Source organism: Lithobates pipiens, unplaced genomic scaffold, assembly GCF_037356315.1.
Source record: "Lithobates pipiens isolate NorthernLeopardFrog02 unplaced genomic scaffold, aLitPip1_a1.2 Scaffold_18, whole genome shotgun sequence".
NCBI lineage: Eukaryota > Metazoa > Chordata > Amphibia > Anura > Ranidae > Lithobates > Lithobates pipiens.
This window is the reverse complement of record NW_027507758.1, coordinates 640,918,501-640,933,452: the sequence shown is the minus strand read 5'-3', so window position 1 is coordinate 640,933,452 and position 14,952 is coordinate 640,918,501. Positions and strand designations below refer to the sequence as shown.

General features: G+C 43.5%; 1 protein-coding gene across 1 annotated transcript in view; it reads right to left on the bottom strand.

Annotated features, from left to right (window-relative positions):
- Window positions 1–7,752: 7,752 nt before the first annotated feature.
- Window positions 7,753–14,952, bottom strand: part of LOC143986902 (uncharacterized) — a 50,725-nt gene continuing 43,525 nt past the window's right edge. The window contains exon 18 of the mRNA XM_077485309.1: window positions 7,753–9,584. Coding sequence (XP_077341435.1) covers window positions 8,758–9,584 — 827 coding nt within the window. The 3' untranslated portion in view covers window positions 7,753–8,757. The remainder of the gene's footprint in view (window positions 9,585–14,952) is intronic.

The window sequence follows — 14,952 nt, the reverse complement described above, 5'->3', positions numbered from 1 at the left end:
TGTAATGGAAATTTGTAGGTTCTGTATATAATTGTATTCTATTTTATATGTATTGCACAATGCCCTCACTGTGCACATGGCACTAATAATGTTTTCAGTACATGTTTTGCATTCTTTCGAGTCCTGGTTAGAATTAGCCTGCCTATGTAACGCCCCTTGTTACCATAAACGTACAATTGTAATATTAATGTGATACCTACGTAATCATGTGTATAAAAACCTTCACATGTGTCATAATAAAGGAGAACAGTTATTTGGAAAGATACTGAGCGTATCTTTTTCGTCTGTTCCCTACTGCAGTAGTTATTATTAATTTGGAACCACTAATCAATATGAGGATAGGAGATGCCTATCTACAAAATATCTAAGTCAGGTGCCAAGCCAGCCAGGAGGGGTTTTCGAGGGGACCCTGAGTATCCGAAACGAGGAGCTTGAGACGATCCGGGAATTTCTGATAATGAGCCGGCTGAGGAAAGCCTTTTGCTTACATTTGAGTTATCAGACTTCCTTGATCGGTAAGGCATTTTCAGGACAAAGGGTTCCGATTTTACTCCCCTTAATCGAACTGTATTGATTGGTGGTTATATGTTATGTTGTCACCGTCTACTGTCCATCAGAGTGTTAGAGATAAGAAAGGGAAGAATAGTGCTGTTCACAGGTATATGTAGTACATCTGCTAGATAAAGTAGTTTAGAGGCAAGAGGGTATAGGCACACGTAGAGAAGACTGGCCAGTCATGGATATTAAATTAAGTAAGGGAATGAAGGCTAAGAGACCCTCAAAAATGCCCAACGCAAAAGAGGAGTGCTATATATGAACTGAAGGTGCAGTTCTGCCTATACTGAGCCCCTAGATTAATGGTTAAAGTGGACAGGGATCTACAATGGGTAACTGGGTTACCACCAAAGTCCACAGGGACTAAGAATCATGCATAGTAAACAGCTAGAGAAACAGCTATCTATGTGAGCAGGATGGATCAAAGGTGACAATTAACACTAGACAGAAAGGGACATTTTGATGTTAAGTTGTGGGATGAATTTGGGGTCAGGCACTACAACTAGTAATGTCAAGAAACAGTAATGAGAGTTACAACAGAATGCTTTATATGTTGTCAGAAAGATGGGATGAGCACTATGGCTGCCCGTCTGATCATAGAAGGTACAGTATGTGAAGTATGGTATTACAATACATTGGATGCAAACAATATCAGAGCAAAATAAAGAAAGCCGAAGTTTAAGCAAGGAAGTATTAAAAGAAAGTGAGAGAGTGATATGCATGTGTTGTGTACAAATGGGAAAAATGTAAGCGATTTTAGAGAGATATTTGTGTATGTATGTGAATGTTGGAACCTTTAGTTCTATCGCTTGTGTGTGTCATGTACGCAGATGTGACCCCCTCCTTTGTGCTCTCATGAAAGAATGTAGCTGGGATGAGAGGTCGGTGATAAGCTGGAAGGACACCATTCCAATTTCTGTTTTTTAGACAAGACATTTATAACAAAATGTGCCGGGTTAATGAATCTAATGATAAACAATGTGATCACAATTATTTTTGAATCTGTTTTCCAAACATGGTAAAATGAAGGTTACATTTAACCGTGTCTTACACAAATTGAATATCCTTTGATAGTGGAAACAGTGCATTTAAAAAAGGAAAATTGAGTAAAATTAAGTAATATGTCCCCCTTTAAGGGCATTTATCTGTGCATATATATTAGTGTGTGATATTGAAAGTATCATAGGAGTATTCATTTCTAATATGAGTTTAACAATTTTATTAATAATATAGATATATTGTAACTGGTTTAGATAACCTTTGGTTGGAAATGAAATCCAGGTTAATGGGCAAATTGGTAACAATGGAATTCGTTTATATAAAGATAACAATTTTGTAATTATACATTTATTGAGTGGAAAGAGAAAAAAAAGATTAAGATGAGGTTGTTAATTGGAATACAACTGTCGTAATGTTTAACAAAGCCAAGATGAATGGGAGATATAAAAAGTTTTCCTACAAAAATGAAATCTTAACCACTTAAGCCCCGGACCAATTGCACTGCACTGCTTTAACTGGTAATTGCGCGGTCATGCAATGTTGTACCCAAACAAAATTTGCGTCCTTTTCTTCCCACAAATAGAGCTTTCTTTTGATGGCATTTGATTGCCTCTGCGATATTTATTTTTACGATATAAACGGAAAAAGTTTATAAGAAAAATCAAATTTTAGTCATACATTTAGGCCAAAATGTATTCAGCCACATGTCTTTAGTAAAAAAATGTCAATAAGCCTATATTTATTGGTTTGCGCAAAAGTTATAGCGTCTACAAACTAGAGTACATTTTCTGGAATTTACACAGCTTTTAATTTATGACTGCCTTTCTCATTTCTTGAGGTGCTAAAATGGCAGGGCAGTACAAACCCCCCCAAATGACCTTATTTTGGAAAGTAGACACCCCAAGGAAATTGCTGAGGGGCATGTTGAGCCCATTGAATATTTTTTTTTGTCCCAAGTGATTGAATAATGACACAAAAAAAAGTTTACAAAAAGTTGCCACTAAATGATATATTGCTCACACATGCCATAGTTATATGTGGAATTGCACCCCAAAATATATTCTGCTGCTTCTCCTGAGTACGGGGATACCACATATATGGGACTTTTTAGGAGTCTATCCGCGTACGGCACCCCGAAAACCAATCACTGCCTTCAGGATTTCTAAGGGTGCAAATTTTTGATTTCACTCCTCACTACCTATCACAGTTTCGAAGGCCATAAAATGCCAAAATAACACAGACCCCCCCCCCCCAAATGACCCCATTTTGGAAAGTAGACACCCCAAGGAAATTTCTGAGGGGCATGTTGAGCCCATTGAATATTTTTTATTTTTTGTCCCAAGTGATTGAATAATGACACAAAAAAAAAAGTTTACAAAAAGTTGTCACTAAATGATATATTGCTCACACATGCCATAGTTATATGTGGAATTGCACCCCAAAATATATTCTGCTGCTTCTCCCGAGTACGGGGATACCACATATGTGGGGCTTTTTGGGAGTCTAGCCGCATACGGGACCCCGAAAACCAATCACTGCCTTCAGGATTTCTAAGGGTGCAAATTTTTGATTTCACTCCTCACTACCTATCACAGTTTCGAAGGCCATAACATGCCAAAATAGCACAAACCCCCCCCCCCAAATGACCCCATTTTGGAAAGTAGACACCCCAAGCTATTTACTGAGAGGCATGTTGAGTCCATGAAATATTTTATATTTTGCCACAAGTTGCAGGAATATTACAATTTTTTTTTTCTTTGCACAAAGTTGTCACTAAATGATATATTCCTCACACATGCTATGAGCATAAGTGAAATTACACCCCAAATCAAATTCTGCTGCTTCTCCCGAGTACGGGGATACCACATGTGGGGGACTTTTTGGGAGCCTAGCCACGTATGGGACCCCAAAAACCAAGCACTGCCTTTAGGATTTAAATATAAAACGCTACCAAAAAAAACTGTTAGCGATCGCAGGGATCAGGCCTGACTCTGCGAACGCTGCAGTTATGTGTTTAATGTTTTGTAAGTGACAGTGATCGATCGATACTGCACTTGGGTGGGCTGGATGGAGGGGAAAAACGCAGGTGCTAGCAGGTATCTGGGCTGATCCCGCTAACAATGCGTTTTTTTTAACCCTAAACTGCTGGGGATGCTAGTATAGATCTGATCAGATCAGATATTGATCTGTTCAGATACTATAGCACTAAGGGAGGTGTATGCTTTGGGCGTGGGTGTTAGCGGTACTGGCACTAACCTAGCGCTGCCTGGGGCGACGCAGACCCTGACCCTAAAACCTAATTGATATCACCCGCCGGGTGATCGGGGGTTAAACCTTTATTGGGTAATAAATGGTGGGTGCCCTGATGCTATAAAAAGCAAACTAACTAACCAGAGTCACCCATAACACATACGGTGATCACTGGTTAAAGGGTTAACTAGGGGCAATCAGGGGGTTCAAATTTTTATTAGGTAGTATATGGGGGTCCCTGACGCTATATAAAAACCTGACGGGGAACCTAAATAACTAACTGGCTAACCAGCATCACCAGTGGCACTTATACAGTGATCGCTGGTAAAAGGGTTAACTAGGGGCAATCAGGGGGTTAAAACCTTTATTGGGTAGTATATGGGGGTACCTAGCGCTATAAAAACCTGGCGGTGAACCAAAAAAAATAACTAGCTACCTATCGGCACCAGTTACATTAATGCAGCGATTAGAAAAACGATTGCTTAGTGACACTGGCAAAAGGGGGTGAAAGGGTTACCTGGGGGCAATCAGGGGGTTAAAACCTTTATTAGGTAGTATATGGGGGTCCTGTACGCTATATAAAAACCTGCCGGGGAACCTAAATAACTAACTGGCTAACCAGCATCACCAGTGACACTTATACAGTGATCGCTGGTGAAAGGGTTAACTCTAGGGGCAATCAGGGGGTTAAAACCTTTATTGGGTAGTATATGGGGGTACCTAATGCTATAAAAACCTGGCGGTGAACATAAAAAATAACTAGCGGCACCAGTGACACTAATGCAGCGATCAGAAAAACGATTGCTTAGTGACACTGGCAAAAGGGGGTGAAAGGGTTAACTAGGGGCAATCAGGGGGTTAAACCTTTATTGGGTAGTATATGGGGGTACCTAGCGCTATAAAAACCTGGCAGTGAACCTAAAAAAATAACTAGCTACCTAGCGGCACCAGTGACACTAATGCAGCGATCAGAAAAACGATCGCTTTGTGACACTGGCAAAAGGGTTATCTCTAGGGGCAATCAGGGGGTTAAACCTTTATTGGGGGGTAGGGGGCTACCCTGGACCTAACACTAACTGCTCTGACAGTTTTTACTGTCACAACTGACACTAAATGCAGTAATCAGTAAATAAATGATCACTGCAATCAGTGACACTGTGACTGGGAGGGGGGGCGATCGGGGGGGGGGGGATTTGTGTGCCTATGTGTACCTACATGTCAGTGTAGTGTTTGGTGCACTTACTATGTGTTATCCTCGTAGTCCGGTCAAAAAAAAAACCCAGAGGAGAATGACATCACTTCCTCCCTGCCTGCCTGTGTTTACACTACACAGGCGGGGGAAGCTTCTCATTCGCCAGGAGCGATCGAGAGGGGATGACCAGAAACCAACAGCCATCCCCTCATCCCGGATCGCTCCTGAAGCGAAACGGACCACCGCAGCCAGCGGGAGGGAGTCTGATCTGACCCCCCACCCGCTGGAAGGCAAGCAAGTACATGTACATGCTTGTGCCTGTCGGTGCCATTGTGTCGATGTACATTGCCATGCGGCAGTCCTTAAGTGGTTAAAGTCTGATAATAACTTGATGTGCGGTCCACGATGTGAGAGTAATAATAAATTAAATGTAAATATAACAGACCCATCACATCAAGTCCACACACCCTGTTAGGATAGATGCCACCTGCAGCCAGTTGTTTTATAGTTTTTGATGTGGCTGAGAGCTTTGTTTTTATGTATTTTTATTTTTGAAATCCAAAGCAGAATGTGTGGATTGTGAAATGAGGTGCCCCTTTCTTGTAAGCTCTGTGGTATAAGTAGAAGAATATTTTGGATTTATGGAGACCTCTGTATGACCGCAGGGTATTGTTATCATTTATTATAATATTGCCAGGAAAAAGTTGTCTTTTTGAAACATGAAACTGGAGTTCTTACACAAACAGCATGATAGAAAACAAGCCATTATAATATATTTATGGAAGCTGGACCCAGTAATGAAGGGTTCACCCCAATATATCAGAGTTGTAGCTTTTACGCAAAAGTGCTATTAGACAAAGTTACAGACATTATTTTAGTCACATATTTAATTTTTAATGGTCTGACATTCTGTGCAGCAAATATATAGCTAACTAAATGTTTGTCTAATGAAAGGTTCAAAATATGAATTTGTTTTGTTTGTTTATGTAAAAATCTAATAATGAAAAATGTGTATATTTAAATCCAGACACCTTATTGCCTCTATTGGAGGAGGCTGGAGACAAAGGAAAACCACATGTGTTACATTGATGACATAGGAATCAGCTGCTGTGAGCCTAGTGCAGGACACACTCCCTGAAGACCCGAGTATTTACTTTTTTGTAGTGTTATTCCCGGTTTTGTACTGAGTATGCAGTTTATCACCCAGAAGGATTCCCTGTATTCAGAGTCATTGGATCCTTTTTCCCCAGCTCAAGAAGCAGAGCTCCATGTTTTAGCAAAGCCTGTGAGCTATAAAAAGAGTATATATTTATATAGATAGTCGAGATATAGAGAGCTTTTGGTTCCATTTGAAGGGCCAGAAGTTTGTTTTTACTTTGGCAGGTAAACCAATCAAGCATGCCAAGTTAATTTGATCGGCTGTTTTCAGCCTTCCAGGTTCTTGCTGGGGTATCCATATTAACATTAAAACTCACACATGGAAGCAGACCAGGCGACTCTAAGGATGCTGCATTACAGCCCCGGACACTTGCTGGGTCTGTACAACTCACAGATTCCACCCTAGTTCTGGCCCAGTATAGCTGGGATTAATAATTCAACTTTAAGGACCCCAGAACGAGAAGAACAAGTGGTCCACAGAGGGCAACTTCTTATAAAACAGGACTTTGGAAAAGGTGATCATTTATGTCTGCCAGCCATTCTTTTCCCTCCAGCTTGACACATGGACCGTGTCATCAGTCACAAGCAGTTATGGCTGTCTTAGTAAAAGAGCGTGGGATAGAGCCAGGGTTCACCACAGTTGTTTTTATAACATACCACTTCTTGTTTTACCTGTTACCAAAAGCTGAACATCCCTTCCAGAGATAACAAAAAGATATATCCAGATGCCCAAGTCAGGATCTTACAAGTACCGTATATACTCGAGTATAGGCCGACCCGAATATAAGCCGAGGCCCCCAATTTACCCCCAAAAAAACTGGCAAACTTATTGACTCGTGTATAAGCCGAGGGTGAGACATGCCTGTCCATCCCTGTGTGTGTGTCCGTCCATCCCTGTGTGTCCGTCCATCCATCCCTGTGTGTGTGTGTGTCCATCCATCCATCCCTGTGTGTGTGTGTGTCCATCCATCCATCCATCCCTGTGTGTGTGTGTGTCCATCCATCCATCCATCCCTGTGTGTGTGTGTCTCCATCCATCCATCCATCCCTGTGTGTGTGTGTCTCCATCCATCCATCCATCCCTGTGTGTGTGTGTCTCCATCCATCCCTGTGTGTGTGTGTCCGTGTGTGTGTGTGTGTGTGTGTCCAGCCTACCTGTGTCCCGAGCCTGTGTCCCGAGCCTCCGTCCCGTGCCTTGCCTCCGTCCTGTGCCGTGCCTTGCCTCCTTGCCTCCGTCCCGTGCCTTGCCTCCTTGCCTCCGTCCCGTGTCGTGCCTTGCCTCCGTCCCGTCCCGTGCCGTGCCTTGCCTCCGTCCCGTGCCTTGCCAGGATCGCCGCTCTTCGTCGGCGCCTCGGCGGCCATTCTAAAATTCAAAAGCCGCGCCTCCGCCTTCGCCTGTGATAGGCGGAACACTGAATTTCCCAGCAGCCTGTGTTCCGCCTATCACGGACATCGTCTCATCCTCGTACTACGGACGAGGATGAGACGATGTCCGTGATAGGCGGAACACAGGCTGCTGGGAAATTCAGTGTTCCGCCTATCACAGGCGGAGGCGGAGGCGCGGCTTTCGAATTGTAGTATGTCCGCCGTCTGTCTGCTCGATACGCTGATCGAGCAGTCAGACGGCGATGACTCGAGTATAAGCCGAGGGGGGCACTTTCAGCCTCAAAAAAGAGGCTGAAAATCTCGGCTTATACTCGAGTATATACGGTATGTATTTTGTTTGTATGGACATGTTTTCTGGATGTCCAGTAACAAATGCTACTGCAAAGGCCACAGTAAAAAGTGTTATCAGACGTAGTTTGTAAGTACAGAGTGCAAACTGTAATGTAAATTTGTAAGTTCTTTATATAATTGTATAGTATATGTATTGCACATTGCCCTCATGGCACTAATAATGTTTTCAGTACATGTTTGCATTCTTTTGAGTCCTGATTAGAATTAGCCTGCCTATGTAACACCCCTTGTTACCATAAACATAGAATTGTAATATTAATGTGATACCTACGTAATCATGTGTATAAAAACCTTCAATTGCGTCATAATAAAACAGAACGGTTATTTGGAAAGATGCTAAGCGTATCTTTTGTGTCTGTTCCCTACTGCAGTAGTTATTCATTTGCAACCACTAATCAATATGAGGATAGGAGTTGCCTATCTATAAAATGTCCAGCTCAGTGATCCGCAGGGTACATGGCAAAATCATTGGCTGGGACCTGCTGACAAACTTGTTCTGTAGCCAATGACAGTGGAGGTTTCTAGGTGTACGCGTGCATGGGAGCGGACCTGGAAGAAAGCCATGACATAAAAAGCACATTACCAGACCTGTATGAGCCGCCCATCCATTGTATTTTTACAACACTTTATCTATGTCTTTGGTGATCTCTGATCTCCTTATCAACTGTTTCTTCCATGATGAAGATCAGCCATGGAGTATATCTGAGGTGTATATCAGGGTGTGCTTCTTCCCCACATGAGAGCTGTGATGTCCAGCAACATTCATATAGAAGACATTTCCCGCACTCAAGGCACTAATACACCTCAAGGGTTGTGTGGGACCCCTGATGTACAGGAATACAGGACTTCACTGAGGAACAATTCCCTCACTCAGGACAGGAATATGGCTTCTCTCCCGTATGAGTTCGCTGATGTTTGCAAAGATTAGACTTCCGTGAAAAACATTTTGCGCACTCAGGACAGGGAAAGGGCTTCTCCCCCGTGTGAGATCTCTGATGTGTGGAAAGATTGGACTTCTTTGAAAAACATTTCCCACATTCAGGACAGGAATACGGTTTCTCCCCCGTGTGAGATCTCTGATGTTTGGAAAGATCAGACTTCCGTGAAAAACATTTTGCGCACTCAGGACAGGGAAAGGGCTTCTCCCCCGTGTGAGATCTCTGATGTGTGGAAAGATTGCACTTCTGTGAAAAACATTTCCCACACTCAGGACAGGAATGTGGCTTCTCCCCTGTGTGAGATGTTGTATGGATATTAAGTTTGGATTTAGAAGTGAAACACTTCTCGCACTCGGGACAGGAATACAGCTTCTCCCCCGTGTGAGATCTTATATGCACATTAAGACTGGATTTAGAACAGAACCACTTGCCGCACTCAGGACAGGAATACGGCTTCTCCCCCGTGTGAGATCTTATATGCACATGAAGATGGTATTTAGAAGGGAAACACTTCCCGCACTCAGTACAGGAAAAGCTCTTCTCTGTTGGAAGGATGGCACCGTCCCTCACAGTCTGAGGTTCCTCAGGATAAGAGGAATACGATGGTCCATCTACACTGTGTGGTGGCGGATGGACATTTGAGGTAGTCGGGTTTTCTCCTGGACTATACTGTGTGATGTCCTCATCTTCTACTTTACAGTCTGGAGACAAAGTTAGACAATCCTCTGAGGTTTTCCTCATCTCCCGTCCATCTACTAAAATAGAAATACAAAGATTATTACTAGACGTGAGCTGATTGGTTCCCCTAAACCAGGACTCCGCCCACATCAGGCAGCTTTGTCTCTGAGGATCTTACAATTCCCCCCTCAAGGTAACTAGTAAATGGGTCCTCTGTAGGGTGGCAACTAATGATTATTTTCATAATTGATTAGTTGCCCAATTATTGTTTTAATTAATCGTCTAATTGGATTAAAACCTCAAAAAAAGGTTGGTGTATAATTGAATTAATATTCTTGAATATCTATATAGAGCGGTAAATATAAATATCCAGATATATAGTTGGATATTTAATCCACTCTGAGAATAACAGACAGATAGATGTATTATTAGAGGGAGAATCTGCTATGACAGAATCAGAGATCAACATTATTAAAGTGTAAAAAAGATGTAAAACGCTGTTTTGCAGATGATCAGACAGGAGTGTAATATAATAGGATGGATGACAGACTCCCTTGTCATAGACAGGTAGGTGGGTACACGCTCCCTGCACCTGATGTCACTTATGCTGGCCGTACACAAACTCATTTTTCATTCAAAAAAACATTCATCCAATTTTCTAACCATTAGTAGGTCAAATCGGCATTCATTTTCCACCACAGTGAAGGGAAAATTCAAAGGAGCAGAACAGAAACCTTTTCTCCATCAAACAAATTTTCACATCGTGTGTGTGGTTTTTGCTCAGAAGTTACATTCATTTTAAAATTGAATGTTAAAAGCAAGAGGCATTTTGAAACTACACTCGTCCATTCATCGAATATACAAATAATTTTCATACAAATATTCTCGTCCAAAAATCTATCCTTGTATGGCCAGCATCGGACATTTAGTAGCAGCAACGTTTTTTTTAATCATCTGTTATGATGGGCTTACAAAAACAGGGTTATTACCTGTTAATGCTCTTTTCCAGGATGGCTTACAGAGAGAGAGGCTCCTCCCACCTATTACAGGAAACACATGAGCCACATTATAAAAGACCGTCTATAGGCAATGGCCCCTCAGTATTAACAAATAACTGATGGCGCAGATAAAATAATAAACACTTCCATTGGTGCAACCACCTTAGCATTACATAATTATTCCTATGAAACAAGGGGGGTGGGAATGGATGCTGTCCTGGAAGACTCCATCCTGGAAGACTCCTGGAAAAGAACGTTAACGATAATAACCCGTTTTTTCCCCAGTCATCTTCCAGGATGGCTTACAGAGAGCACCAAATAGAACTACCTGATCAGGACGGGATCACAGCCTGCAGCACTTTCCTGACGAAGGACTGGTCTTGATTTGCAAGCAGATCCAGCCTATAGTGCTTTACAAACATATGAAAGCTGAACCAGGTTGCCACTTTGTATATCTGGAGGGGCGAAGCTCCAACCCTTTCAGCCCAAGATGTAGATACTACTCTTGCGGAATGAGCGTTGACTTCTGTTGGTGGTGGTAGAAGAGATGCTGCATTGTATGCTTCTATGATTGCCGACTTCATCGACCTGCCAATAGTATTTTTGATTCCCTTTTACCTTTGTTGGGACCGGTGAACAGTACGAATAGACTTGTGGAGGATCTCCACTTTTTGGTGCATTCGATATACACAATCATGCATCTTCTCATGTCTAGATTATTAAACTTGGCGTCCTTATCATTTTTAGGATTACCACAAAAGGACGGGATTACAATTTCTTCCAATCAGTGGACACTGGAAGCTACTTTAGGCAGGAAAGCGGGGTCAAGAGAAAGGATAATTTTGTCCTGAGATATTATGCAAAATGGTTCTGCCATTGAGAGGGCTTGAATTTTTCTGACCCTCCTAGCGGAGACAAGTGTCACTGAAAGGAGCATTTTTAAGGTCAAAAGTTTTATGGAGCAGTCTTCCAGTGGCTCGAATGGCTCCCTACAAAGACTGTGTAGTACCGCAGTTACTTCCCAAGAGGGGAACCTCCTAGATATGGGAGGCCTTCTTCGACTTATGGCTGTGAGAAACCTTTTTATTAGGTATTCTTCTACTAGCCTATGATTCAGGAAGCTCAATTTAGGTATGCACCTGCTTGGAGGAATTCTAGAACTGCCTTTCATGGAGGTGCCTAACACAGGCATCCAGCACAGGGTAAACAGATCAGTGGCTCTGAGTCATGGAGCTGGGCAGCAGGCTCAGAGTCATCGAGCTGGGCAGCAGACAGGAACACATCAGGCTGGGCAGCAGACAGGAACACATCAGGCTGGGCAGCAGACAGGAACACATCAGGCTGGGAAGTAGACAGGAACGCATCAGGCTGGGCAGCAGACAGAGGCACATCAGGCTGGGCAGCAGACAGAGGCACATCAGGCTGGGCAGCAGACAGAGGCACATCAGGCTGGGTAGCAGACAGAGGCACATCAGGCTGGGCAGAAGACAGAGGCACATCAGGCTGGGCAGCAGACAGAGGCACATCAGGGTGGGCAGCAGACAGAGGCACATCAGGATGGGCAGCAGACAGAGGCACATCAGTCTGGGCAGCAGAAGGAGGCTCATCAGACTGGGCAGCAGACAGAGGCTCATCAGACTGGGCAGCAGAGGATCATCAGGCTGGGCAGCAGACAGAGGGTCATCAGGCTAGGCAGCAGAGGTTCATCAGGCTAGGCAGCAGAGGCTCATCAGGCTGGTCATCAGGCACTTCAGGCTGGGACTCTGGATCTTCAGGCTGGGACACTGGATCACTGGACACTGGATCTTCAAGCGGGGACACCGGGAAGAACCGGCCTACTTTCCTGTTTACTCTTGTCGCTAACAGGCCTATCTGGGCATCCCCCATTTCGCCATGATCAGTTCGAACAACGGTTTGATTTAAACACCATTCCATCTGCGACAGAGATTCCCTGCTTAAGGTGTCTGTCAGAGAGATTAGTTCTCCTTTCAACTCCACAGAAGATAGGGATAGAAGATTTACTTCCGTCCATCCAAGAATCTTTTCTACTATACTCATTAGGTCGGCTGGTCTCGTACTTAGTTGATATAGCTCACTGTAGTTATATTGTCCGAAAAATCTTGCACATGTTTTCCTATCAGGAAAGGCCCTCTGTACAGCTTTTACCTCTTTCACATTGGAAGAGAGGCGGGCTAATTGATTGCTCCAGACCCCTTGTACCATCTGGTTGCCCGTGCGGGCCCCCCTTTCACAGCCACTCGCGTCCATGGTGACTGTCACTGGAAGGCGTTGCGACCAAAGACCACCAGCTGAGATATTTTCTGCATTTAGCCACCACCTCAGTTTTATATCCTGAGGGATCTTTACCCAGCTTGAGAGCAACTTCTTCTTCCCATCTCAGATTGAGAGCATAAAGGACTGCAGAGCTTTCATGTGAATTTGGGCCCATTGAACCCCTGGGATGGCCGCCATCATCAATCCGAGAATCCTCATCATGTTTTGTATTGAGGTCTCCGGGCTCCCGCAGAGGTCGCTCGTCTCTGTAATTATTGTCATGCTTTTTTCTTCCATCAGAGAGATTTTGGATAATGTCAAATTTATTGTGTACCCCAGAAATGTTATCTTCTACCCTTCCTTTGATTTGGAGGGAAGTAACTTATCACGTCCTCCTTGAGCATATTTTGAAGGAGAGAAGAGATGGCCACTGCTTTATCTTGCTCTCTTGGTAAAATTGTAGGAAGACATTTTTGAGGAGGACAGCCCACTAATTCTATTCTGTATCTGTGATTGATAAGATCCAGAATAAAATTGTTGCTGGAAATGGCCTGTTATTGTGGGAAGAAGGCCCCAAAATCTTCCCCTCACCTGGACAACTGAGTCACTGACAGCGGTCCTTAGACTGGGGGGTTTAAAAAGGAAGACACTTTTTCCTTTCCCCCTCCTATACTTCCATTCTTTTCTCTGAACCTGCCTGTTTGCATAATCTTTGTTCTGCTGACATCTGGCACCTCTGCTGCCACTTGTCCCTTCAAAGGGATAAAAATTCCTTTTTTTGTTGCTGCTTTTTGGGGATAGGAAACCCCTTTTCCCTGTTGGCTGACCTTTCAAGTATTGACTCCAACTCTTTCCCAAAAACAATTCACCTGAAAAAGAAAGAGAACAGAGCTTAATTTTTGAGACTGTATCCCATTCCCAGTTTTTTTTTTACCAGATAGCTCTCCTGGCCACGTTATTTAAGGCTGTAGCCCTGGCCATAAATCTCACAGATTCTGTGGAAGTGTTCACTATATAAACTACCACCTTGTTTAATGTTGGTGGAGCCTCTAAGATCTCTTCTTTTGGAGTATCTGACTCTAGAAGTGATCAGAGCGGTTTTACCCACAAATCCAGAATACGGGCTACACAGGTAGTGACAAGGGCAGGTTTAAAGTTAGCTGAACAGGCCTTCCATTTCTTTTTTCAAGTAACCTTCAGCCTTCCTGTCCATGGGCTGTTTTAATGAGTCTGTATACTCAAAAGAGAGTTCCACTTCCTTTGAGACCTTCAATAGGGAGGTGTCTAACTTGGGATACTTCTCCCATAGACTCGTATCCTCTTCTTTGAAAGAAAACCTCCTTTTGAGGTTTTTGGGGAGAAAGATAATTTTTTCTGGTACTTTCCACTCATGCAACACTGTTTCTTTTAGTGAAGCGTTAACCAAAAACATTCTGGCCTGCTTGGCTTGAAGGCCTACATATAACGGACTTTATCTTCTGACTCCAGGTTATCCAATATGCCCTTTAATAAGTCATCTGTCTCCTCTGAGGGAAACAGGAATCTTTGGGGTTTATTTGGCTTGTCCTCCTTAAACTCCCCTTCATCGGCGTCAGAAGCCAACTCCAAACTTTCCTCCAGCTCCTCCATTATCCCCCGATCAGGGGTCACCTGCCTGATAGAAGGGGTTATCGACATTGCCCTAGTGCTGGTACCAGATGTTCTGGGGGTGGGATCTGCCCTGGAATACTGTGCACGGGGTTTGAATGATATTTGAGTCTGCCACATATCCTTGTTCATTGAATCCATGAAATGTTTGAATAGCGGGGGTTGTTCTTGACCAGGTTTTCAATGCAATCTTGACATATGTCCTTTTTCCAACCAGAGGGCATTTTTCTAGTACAGACCCACCACCAGGACCTGTGATGCTATATGTGACTCAACCCTCAACTAAAGGGAGGCTACACCAAGGCACCTACAAAAACGCCCACACAATCCCCCTGTGCCCCCACCACAGGAGGGTAAGAAAAGAAGATAGGAGTGCCCATGCCCCCCCTTTTCTTACCTTAGGGCCGAAGTCAAGTGATGGCCCCTCCAGACCTGAATCCACAGTCCCCTGCTCTTCCACGTCCACCATCCAGGAAACAACCCAGTGCCATCTTCTACAAGTGCCCTTTATTTATACTGGTATGGA